Source organism: Rhyacophila brunnea, unplaced genomic scaffold (assembly GCF_057557595.1).
Source record: "Rhyacophila brunnea isolate RB1 unplaced genomic scaffold, BYU_Rbru_1.0 scaffold_10, whole genome shotgun sequence".
Classification (NCBI taxonomy): Eukaryota; Metazoa; Arthropoda; class Insecta; order Trichoptera; family Rhyacophilidae; genus Rhyacophila; species Rhyacophila brunnea.
In genome coordinates, this window is record NW_028232752.1 from 19,248,774 (window position 1) to 19,260,892 (window position 12,119).

The 12,119-nt window shown below is 35.4% G+C and overlaps 2 protein-coding genes across 8 annotated transcripts in view; both read left to right on the top strand.

Moving 5' to 3' along the window:
• LOC147078961 (uncharacterized) overlaps window positions 1–12,119 on the top strand; it is a 799,973-nt gene that overhangs the window by 544,008 nt on the left and 243,846 nt on the right. The gene's annotated exons all lie outside the window — the stretch shown is intronic.
• Window positions 1–12,119, top strand: part of LOC147078981 (uncharacterized) — a 228,723-nt gene that overhangs the window by 51,902 nt on the left and 164,702 nt on the right. Inside the window, exon 1 of one of the 7 annotated variants that reach the window (XM_085952123.1) lies at window positions 6,079–6,737. The exons of 3 other annotated variants lie outside the window; for them this stretch is intronic. In XM_085952123.1, coding sequence (XP_085808249.1) covers window positions 6,718–6,737 — 20 coding nt within the window. In that variant the 5' untranslated portion in view covers window positions 6,079–6,717. Of the gene's footprint in view, window positions 1–6,078; window positions 6,738–12,119 lie in introns of those variants that run through there. 3 more of the 7 variants (XM_085952078.1, XM_085952087.1, XM_085952117.1) reach the window with 3 other exon arrangements.

Below are 12,119 nucleotides of genomic sequence, written 5' to 3' on the forward strand. Positions count from 1 at the left end.
TATTTTTAACCCTTGCACGCCCGGCATAACATAACTTCGCTAATTTTTAATTTTGAGAAAAACTTTAAAAGATACATTCATATATAATTATCTCAATCTAACGAACCGCAACGCAATTTTAAATGAATTCACGAGCCGGAACGGTATATTTTGGAATTCCACGAACCACAACGGCGCTCCGGTGCGTTCCTGTCCATTCCGAGCGCTGGATGTATACTTTTATTGTCAAGAGTTATAGTAATAAGCTATAAGCGTTATAGTATAACGAACTGAATTTTCCCAACGTAACCGAAATTTCTCTTGAATAAATTTAATTCCTATTAGTCTTAAATATAATCTTAAAAAAAATTGGCCACGACAAGACTTGAGCCTTTCAGATAGTTTACCAATTTAGTCACATGCATTACTATCTAATTACTATTTTTTAAGACTTTCTAAATTGTATAGATATATACCTACCATCATAAATCGTCCAGTGTTAGAATTTAAAACTAAGCTCATCACGGTATCTTCTTCTTGTTGTGTCATCCACTGTCCAAGGTCGGCCACCATCAAGGCGATCTTAGCTTTGTCGTCTGCTACCCGGAACAGTTCAGTGGAGCTGCACTCGTACCAATCACGGAGGTTCTTGCGGCGCAGTCCTCTGCTACGATTACTACTATTGATCTTTCCTTGAATGACAAGTTGGGAAATACTGTACTTTTGTCTTCTCATAATGTGGCCGAGGTACTGTAGTTTCCTGGTTTTGATGCTACGTAGAACTTATCGGTCCTTCCCCATTCGATTGAGAATTTCAACATTTTGTCACCAAGGAATTTTGAGGATGCATCTATACAGCCACATCTCGAAAGCTTCAAGTCTTTCAGTATAAAAAGTGTTAAATGCACTGTGAAATATTAGTATGTAGCGCCCTTACTAAGCAGACAACTTATACTGATGGATCTATAAGTACTTATTATACTTATTGTTTAATTTACTAATTCATCTATTGCATCAAATATTTTTTCATAGCTCGACGACTATAACCAGTCGTCAATGTCCAATTTCATAGACACATAGATTCACCAGGAGACTGTCTATTGTAGGCTGTCTCCCACTAAATTTATAAATTGACCTTTGCCAGGGGTCAGTAAATATTTTGAGTTGTGCAACAATCTCAATTTACGAATCTGTGCCGTGCGAAATTGTTGTTAAATGACCTTTTCATTTGTGTTTGAACTCTCGTACCACCGATTGATTGTATTGAGGCGCACACACAAGGGGGAGGGGCGATTCAGATGCAGACGTCCCCAGGAACGAAAAAATACTAATTGTTTAGGTGAATGGAATACTACTTCATTTTATTTCTTCGTCAGGAATGATTTGGCTGTCGAACAGTCGTCCCAATTCAGTAAACACCACGCCTCTCAGCATTCGACGACACACAAGGTTTGTGTCAGTGGAAGACACATGGCACTCATAAATTCGTGCAACCATCAGGGGCATCCAAAGTTTCTTTATTATTTTGACATGGCATGTCTTAAAGACAAGACAGCGCGTATGACATAAACATTGACGTCCCAAGACAAAATGCCGCCCCTAGGCAGCACCAAAATACCTCCCCATTTATTATCATCCTTTCATGACCCCAATATCTAAGAAATGTGTTGTATGGATACATTACTAACAAGACCTATACCACTAAACCTAATTTAAATGCCATCTCTGCTTCAATAGACAAATATTGCGAGTCCTCGGTTTCAGATAGGTACATTTAACATGTAACAACTTCCAAAACTCAACTGTGTGACTGGTAAAAATATTTTGATAAATTTTAAAAGTATGTACCTACCTATAATTCAAATGTAATTCGCAAATCTGCGCATGTCATTGTTTATCACCAAGGACGCGACGTCCAAGGACAACGGAAGTAAACTAGACATCGCGAACACGACAAAAAAATTACAGTTCTGTTAAACCTTTTATAGTAATTGATACATTTTGTTTCCAACCAGTGAGCTGATTTTTTAATGAAAAGAAATTTCCTTTATTAGTAAGTTTAGGTAGCTATTCCTATATACCTATACCTAATGATTCTCCTCGATTTGCCGCCCTTCAGGTAACTGCCGCCCCCAAGCGACGCTCAATCTGCCTACTCCCACTGGACGTCACTGGACATAAACCAGGGGTAGTTAACTTTTTTATACCTACCATCCACTTTTGTATCTCTGTTAGTAGTTAAATTTCCAACCGCTCACTGGTTCCACAGTAATGGTGATTTACAAAGTAGGGAAGTAACTTTATTTTTTTTATAAAGCAGAGTATATAATAATAATTATGTACTTACCAAATACTTTATGTCAGACTTTTGCTAAGTTTGGCAGAATAAATCTTTATAAAACAACTTACTAAGTATATTTAAACCTATATTTTTATTTATACTTTGCACACATAGAACCATGGAGTCTGATGAAATTACATTTAATTAATTAAATTATTAATGAGATTAGACGGATTATGAAAACATAATGGAAATGTGTTTAAAACCCCTACCGCCCACCATGAAAGCTGTAATGTCCATTAGTGGGCCGTAGGGACCAGGATGACTACCCCTGACATAAACGGACACTAACGATCCCATTATTTACAACCGCCAGAGTTAGACCAAGCACATTCGATAACGAATTATGTACGAGACGCCGCTATAATTCCTAGGTAGTTATTACTGTAGGCCAGACATTCATTGCTAGACTCAAAATGCGAAGTCTCTGGGTATGGGGTATGTATCCGGAAAGTGCGGCAATCCGCAGGGTATATGTATGTTAGTGGAACCTGCTGGATTTGTTTAGCCCCGCCCCTCCCACACTCTAAAAAATAACATAAATATAGATAAATTTTCGATATGGACCCCCCCCCCATACCATTTTTCTGTGTGCTCGCCTGAAATAATATCTATACCAACCGTGAATAAGTACCTAGGTAACTGCACAAGAAGCCACTTTTTAGGGGAACGATGTAAGCTTTGTTATTACCACGTTTTTCTTAGGTCGTATTCTTGTTTGTCCGGTGGTTGTTTATCCAGTACAAATCTTGCAATCGATTTTTAACTTACTTCCCGACTAACCAGACATTTGAAACTTTTAGAATATATCAGAAAACGATGCCAATGCATTATTTTAATACTTTTAGCCATCTTTAAGTAGAATTGAATTCATTTTCAGTTAATGCTATTGAAATGAAAAGTTATTTCGGAAGAAATCCGTAATTCAATCCACTATTATTGATTGCTAAGGAAACCAAAATGACATTTCAGTAGGTATTCTATATTTGTTTGTTTGTTGCAAAATAGCAAAAAAATGATTTATTGACAATTGCCTTATTTGTCCTAAATTATTAATACATAGAATTGTCAAGTTTATATGATTCAACAGAAAATTTAAAAACGTGGTAAGTATATAAAAAGTTCTTTTTATCTTCTAATTATTTGTATTTAATTATACAAAAATCTGTTTATTTAATTATACAAACAAACTATAACGATAGAGTTTTATAATTTAGTTGTTATTTACCTATTGTGTTAAATAATTAATAACTTATTTAATTTCGATGTTATGACTTAAAATAATCTGAAACTTACCTACTTATTCCCAGTTGGTACAGATATTATCCCGTGCATACTGGAAAAACACATTCGAGAATCTGAAATGTGTTTGTTGATCTCGCGAAATAATATTGGTGTCAACCAAGTTATAACTGGTCAGGAATGAGTCGACAAATAAAATAAAAATACAACAGCTTTATTGCAATGGACGTGCCCATCGTGGACTGGACATGGAAAGCTCTTCAGTATAATATAATTCATTTTAAAATTGCATTCGTGTGGGATGTTGCATAAATTATAATAATGCATACTGAACTGAATAACTGAAGATGATCAGGCTGTTACTTGCATACGTAAGTGTCGAAGAGTCGAATTGAAATCGAAAACTATTATCTAACGCAGTGGTTTTCAACTGCGTTAGATAATAGTTTTCTTTTTGCGTTAGATAATAGTTTATTTTGTGTCACGGAGCCCTAAATATTATTTCCGCAAAAATATACTAAGTAGTAACATCCTCTTTTTTGACGGCAATAAAACCGATTCACCACGCATTACAGTTTACGCTTACTCCGGATACAGAGAATTCATTCATTCGAGCTTAGATAGTGTTTTTAATCTAGCTCCGACCTCCCCGTCGAACCAAGAAGACGTGTTATTCAGTAAATACCTACTTCTCCCCCCACACCCGCGGTAGAATCAAACATTATTACAATATTTATATAATTAACATAAACTTGTGACATTACAATGATTAAAAAACTATTATGACGTATTATATAATGTATGCTTTTTAGATCAACCCCTTGATATTTTTAGCAAAAACTCAGTTTCAGTACCTGATACCATATTCAAGTAAATAAAGATTTCCAAGATTTGTATGATTTATTTATGAAATGTTGGTGTACAATAATATGTTTCCTGTCTAAAATTTTATTGTCATATAACTTTCTTCAAATATATTTTCAAATACAAGAATGAATGGTTTTATTTATCAAAGCTGTCCCGTTTAATTTATAATTTTTTCTCACGTTTTTAATATAAATGTACAATGTATATGTTATACTTATCTTAATTTATATTATAATACCAGTGTCCATCTTGAAGCACCATCCCCCTACAAAAAACATTTCACCCATCTCTCCTGAAATTCCTCCCTCGTAGGTAATGTCGAGCTGTCGAGCAAGAATTCCCCCTGTTAAAACTGTTAAGCCCTTCCTTTTTAGTCGACTGCAGCGACTTCCGGTTATTGACGAGATATTGTTGTCGGACAGGTCGAATAAGAACTTCTTGTCCACGTGTTAAATCTGTGCCCCTCCTGTTTAGTCGATTACAGCGACTTCTTGTTATCGACGAGATCTAGTTGTCGGACAGTAGGTATGCGTTGTCTGCGGACAAATAATGATTTTTTTCTCTCTCTAGCGACGAGTATTTTTTTCTCAGCAGTTAATTGTAATGTTTTCCCTTCAGAATCCAATGTGAAAAGTTTTGTTAAAGGTCTTCAGAATAGATTCATATCCAGCATAGATACCTATACTTACCTCATAATTTGTATGAAAATGTCAGTTTTGTGATAGCCAAGTAACCGTGCGACCCTTCGCCATATTGGACAAATTGTCATTTTTATTAGTCGGGAAACACACTAAAAATATTTATAAATTAAAATTCTATTTGTCAAATGGCGAATTTGTGGCGTGTGTTTATCTCACTTAACTGGTCGACCTGCTACGCACCCCCCTAAGCTCGGACCCCCAGGCTAGAGTCCTGTCAGCCCCCATCGTGGGGGCCATGCCTAGCAGCCTGAGATGGGGTCGTACGATATCATGAAGGCCGAAATCCCGAATAATTAATGACTAGGTACGCATGTGACCACACAATTATATTGGGAATAACGACGTGCAAATCGTAAACGTGAGAAATATGTCGGAGGTGAGTGAAAGTCCACCCCAAATGGAAAACTACGATGCCATCAGATTTTAGATTTACTTACTTCAGAATTATAATCAAATTCACCACCGTATCGTTAGGACGCCAAGCTGTCTGTTAGTATACTATTATTGTTGAGAAGAAGTTACGAGAAAAATATAATAATAATAATTACACTTTCGTCCGAGCTTATTATTACTTACCTATTAAGTTATATATATATATTATTATATACCTTTCTATAAATAGGGATAATAATTTGACAATGTACTGGCCACCACAGTATACTGTTGTAGGGGTTGCGACTCCCTCAGAGGAGAAAGGGGAACGTATTCACCGGCGCACGTCACACAAAACGTTGTATTGTCAGTAATATTCAACCAGGCGAACTAGGAAAGCTTCTCTAGTACGCACTATACCATTTCAAGTCTACAGCGCAATACATTTTGAGAGACATCAAGTCTTGCTTTTATTGGTATTTTGTATGTGCAACGCGGCATACCGGTTCTTGTCTCTTTATCCCGCTGCCTCCGACAAAATGAGATTTGACAGAAAAGAACAGCCAATCGGCGGCCAGTACGCAAAGAGCCATCGCTTCGTGTGGTTGTGCTGCCAGATTTTTGTCCGAAAAATACATAATACAAAAGTCGAATCGAGGCATAATTTAAAAAAAATTAAACAATTATAGTGAAAATAAACATTTTAAAGACGGTAACATATCTAAAATGTGAACCGAATTAGTTTATCTTCAGCATATGTATTGCTTTTGACGGTAAATAGGTGTTTTTTTAGTGAAGAAAGTAGTGTTTAGTGAAGGAGAGATCTTCTCTATTGTGACTTGAAGTGAATGTTGAACCGGTGCAGGTGTGACAGCCGACGAAAAATCTGAATTTAAATATTCACGTGATTTTACAGTGGTAAATAATATTACAGAAACAGTGTTTTATATAGAAATATGTCTGTATTTCTTATTGAAATAGGGGCGTATTTACAAGGGACTATCACAAGTACCCTGGTAGGAATAAAACGGGTTGTAGATTGACCAAGGGTGGAGTGAAAACTTTAAGGCATTTTAAAATAAATTTATAGTTATTCTCCAGATTTAATTCATGCCGAATTTCGACGTTTTAGCAGTCAGCTGGTTACATCCTACCGGCTCTTTTTATCCCGACGGCTTAGTACTTACTTATCTAGGATGAATTAGATATTTTTGTATGTGGACTCAACATTTACAGTAAGTGAATCCAAACAACTTAGGTGTTTTTGTAATGGATTTCGAATTTGACGCGTGGCATCCTACTAATTGATTATTATTAGTGTTTTTTTTTTTATTAACCATTGTATCCCCAAAAAACAGTTAAAACTCAAAAAAATGAGCTAGCAAAGTGTGCTGGTGTTTGCTTAAGTATATTTTTTTTGTCAGGTTTTAACATTATTATAATTATTAATGTAATAAGTAAATGATTTTGACATAATATGGGAGTAACCTTATTCTTGGTAGGTGCATTGTGTTTTTTCATCACAAATGTACCTACATACCAAAAATCGACAAAACAGAATGGTATTTTAAATTAAAATTAAACAAAATATATTATGGTAAATCAACTATTTATTTTATTCAACGAATAATTCGCAAGGTTTAAGAATCTACCATTCTGATTATTGAACATACATAATTTTGAAAAACACTTTCTGAGAAAATATATTATACTTAACCAATAGAATTTTTTTTTTTGAAAAAATTAAGCCACCCCGGCAGGGAATCGAACTCTGCGTCTCCTGGGTTTATGCCCCGTCCGTTGCATTTACCTGTATACTACAAGGCGACGTAAATTTTAACTATTGGCCTTTTTAATACCTACTCATCAGCGTTCTGCTAGGTGCATCAGCTAGTTTGATTTAGAAGAACGCTGATGAGTAGGTATTAAAAAGGCCAATAGTTAAAATTTGTCGCAATTAGTACGTCGCCTTGTAGCATACAGGTAAAAGGACGGGCGTAAACCTTACCTAAGAGATGCAGGGTTCGATTCCCTGCCGTGGTGGCTTACTTTTTTCAAAAAGACTTTTTCTATTGGTTATAATATATTTTCTCAGAAAGTGTTTTTCAATATTATGTATGTTAAATCGGGTTAAATCGGCTCCTACGTCTATGTTGCCAACGAATTCAATTATGTGGATTAATTACCATTTAAGTATATAATTCAATATAATATTTAATATTATATTTTCTTTAATGTCCTATTTAGATAAAATATCAACTACCATTGTGAAAAACGAATACACCCTAGCTCCCCCTATTGTCCAACAGCATACCTACATAGATGCATTATTACATCAGTCATACTTACACCATTTTGAAGCATTGAGTCATTTAATCGATCCTCATGAGCTTAGGACTCAGCAAGAATACTCGCATAGGGAGGGATGATAGTTCTTACTACCCTGGGGCGGTTTCTGTCCGCGGGGTTTAGTACCTACTTATTAACTTTATGATAGTAGACACAAGGTTATAATAATCATTGAGCTTATGTGTCGATTTACGAATGAATTATGTTTTATAATTTTGTCCATTTTGTCGGTAAATTTCAGTGCTGAAAGCAGAATCGGAATCAAACACCGGAACCCTAACAACTCGTTAATTATGTTGGAACTAGTCATCGTTTACTCATGCTGAATTCAGTTATTTCAAAGAATATTTATTGTGAGCCATCAACGTGTACGATTTTTCATAAATTGAATTAAGTACAGATTTTATACCTAAAATACTTACTTATCGTTCAAAGTCAATCCACTTTTAGATTTTATTCGTAACAAAAACCTGAAATTTCTAAACCAAGAAAACCGAAAGTCCATACTTAATAGTGGTTAAAACGTGTCCGTTTTGGACTAGCGATACACTGGGCCTCATGTACAGATATTATGCATTCTGACGTATTTAATTATTATTCTTCTATAATCATCATCTGGAAATTAGAAAAATATCTTATTTTATTATGTACTTACAATGTAAATAATTATGAAAGACTGGGTGTTTATTACTAATCGTATTTTGCCTATTTATTTATCGCAAGAAAGAGTGTATTTATTAATTGTCTTAAAAACGGAAATAACCATCGATTATAGATTTTTAGAATATTTATAATTTTACCTATATATTATAATATTATGTATCATACAGATGCATGTATAAAATACGTCAATACTTAGTCTTATAGGTACCTATTAATAATTTTAATAAAACACAATTTTGGTACTGAATCCCCTTTTTTATATTAAATAATTGTACCAGCTTCGTCCACCTCAGAGGGACATTTTCAACTGATATAAAATAAAACAGATATCTAAAAATAACCTCCCTACTTACAAGCGCCTACTTGCCAACCTATTTTGAATAATTCAGAATTCTATATAACATAATATATGTATACGATATGATTGTATTTTTAATTTACTTACCTACCTATTTTTTTCTGTCTTCTCTTGTATTCCGGTGGGTTTTATTACGTAATTAGAATGTTTCATTTTGATCTCAATGCTATACGAACATCGGTTTCCATACAACAGCTCACGATGAAGTGTGATACGGCTGACTGCATACGTATAATTTTCCGGACACGCAATTAAATACCTACGCATCAATAGAAATGTTTTCTTTCAAAAAAAAAATACTTAAGTATAAAGTAATGAAGAAAATGGCACACCTATTCAATAATACGAGTAAGTATTTTGATTATACTCCTATCTCCCATATTTGACTTTTTATTTAGTGCGATAGCTGTATATTTCCGATTTATAGAATATATACAAATCATACAATCATGGCTCCACAAGGGGGGGCCGACGGGGCTCTAGCCTAGGGGGCCGGGCTCAGGAAGGGCCCGGCGTGACGAGTCGACCAGATGAGTGAGATAAACACACCACTATTAATATTAACCACACAATTATTAATAACTAAAATATTTATTGTACGATGCAATTTTTAACTGTGTGTCGATACTCGACCCAACTCCAAAATTCAAATGGATGTACATAATAAAAATACAAAAAATCGCTAAAAATACACCTTAATTTTACCGAGTACACCATGGAAAACGCTAATATAGCGCGTCACACTGCCTTTACCCTTAGTGATAGGTAGGGGGCCCGTCAAACATCCTAGCCTGGGGGCCCGCTTCAGGATGTGGGGGCCATGCATACAATGTTATATTCCTTACAAACATCCGCTGAAAATGAAACTAGGCCTACTTATATTTTTTACGCACGCTTTGGGCACCTGTATTAATTTATTTTGCGGAAGTTGCTTGCACTTTCCACAGAGAAATCAATGTTATTTTTTTGTCGGTCTAAATTTAAAACTTGCCTACGTAATATTATTTTAGTATGATAATTTAATTTTTAATTATTAGTTACTCATAATCTGTCTTGACTAATTCAAGAATGAATTATACAAGAAGCAGTCTACCTTGCTCGTGTATAATATTTCACGTTATATAATTTTGTTATTAAACATTTTTTTGTTAGCATAGTATTTTTGAATTTTGTAAAATACGCGTCTGGCATATGGCTTTATGTCTAGCATTTTTATCGATCAAACAGGTGATAGTTTCTGATAAAATATCCTAAAATATTACATCGGATTTGCTTGGATATTAATATTCTGGATTTATGTAAAGTACCTAGATACCTATAATATTTTAACAATCAATTAATAATGTCTAAATATTTTAGTTGTAGCTATCTATAACTTACTAGCTGAAATAACTGGCGTTGCACGATGTCACTTCGGAGATCGACATAATATATTATTACTAGCTGACCTGGCAAACGTTGTACTGCCATATAAATTATTTCTATTTTGGTTGTTAAATAAAAAATAACGAATGTATCGTAAGTGTGTGGGGATGGGATCTATGACAAAAAGAGGAATAGAGCGCTGTAGACGATGACCGCAGATAAAAACAAAAAAATATCAACCATTCATTTTCTCAATTCAAAATGAGTAATGATGTTCATAATGAATGAATTACCTGTGACAGGATCTCGTTATTTAATGTTTATGCAATATCCGTCTTGTCCCTTCCAGAAAATTAGCGGATATTGGAGAGCGTCGTATGAACGGTGTGTGTCAGCGATCAACTCCAGATTATTGTTTCTTCTTCGAATAACGATTTCTCGCGTCGATGTGCGGTCGCCAACCATGATTCCAGCAATGTCGTCAACAACAGGCACATTGAATCGACGCACGTGCTCTCCAGCTGGTGTTTTATCAGGATTGATGACAATAGCGTGATTGTCACTTTGCAATTCGTGCATGTGTGCTTTGAAGAATTTCAATAATTCATTGTGCTCATTCAACAGGGCGTCCAGTTCGCCGACGATGCGCCTGGCATTAGGCGAATTGAGGCTATTGTAGCCGCAACGTGCATCCACATGATTGACGTCCTCACCGCCCATGAAGTAGATTTGTAAAAATTTATGTGGTTCGTTTGGCATTGGCAGCAATGAGCCTACTTTGTGGTATACTTGGCCTTTGATTTTGAACGTAGAATGGAATTGTTGACCATTTGCCGCAGTATTGTGAACTATTTCTGTTGCTACGAAAGAAATCATTTGGAAGCATGAATTGAATGTGCGAATGGACTTCAAAAACAGGTTTGAATCTGGAACCGTGCCGATGAGCAAGCCGTTCAATGGTTCTGGTGGTATCTCAATTTCTGGTAGTTAGTTGCACACACATCCCGGCTGACTCATGTTTGAATTTGAGCGCATGACAGTGGGGACATTCTTTGTCCATAGCACCAATCAGCACTTTCGGATGAGCGGAATATTCAATATCTGGCTCGTACTCGAATGCGAGACGAAGGAACGAAGCGGATATAAATGTTCGATGTACTTGTTGGCGTTGTCGGTCATTTGCTATGCGTGTGTTAACTACGAACCGGTGCGCTTGGCTCCGTTCCAATTGTCGTTATTGATTTCGTTCAGCTCGTGCCTCTTGTGATTGAGATGCACGCAATTGCGACATGCTTACACGCACATTTTTGTTATCTTGTTGGATTTGTTCGTCTGTTCTTTCTGCTCTACTATTTCGCAAGTTTGTTGCTTTATTCCCCATTATAAATGGCCCCCCTTGCGTCTTGCTGGCATTGTGACTTTGATACACGCACATAAAAATAGATAAATTAAAATAAATCGTACAAAATTTTGCACGCACTGCGTTGTGATATGCCGAATGAAATGTCAAAATGACGCGACGCTTCTCTTGAATTCTTCTCGGACGTAACGCCATCTGTCATTCAACAACATAAAAAATTTCGTTCTGTTTGAAATACGAACGACGGTTAAATTTGTTCATACAAAAATAATATAATCGCGATAAAAAAATGGGAGGGTGGGGGTAGGAGGGTGAAAATTTGGAGTTATATGTATTTTTTTATGCCAAATAATAAAAAAAATACAAAAAAAATTGTCAAAAAAATAAAAGGAAATTTTTCTGGATAGAGATACCCTAATCACCTAGCGGTATGATATATACTTGTTGACCTATTCTCATACCTAACAAATATACATAAAAAAAAATCATAAAAATCGGTCGAGCCATTTCGGAGGAGTTCGA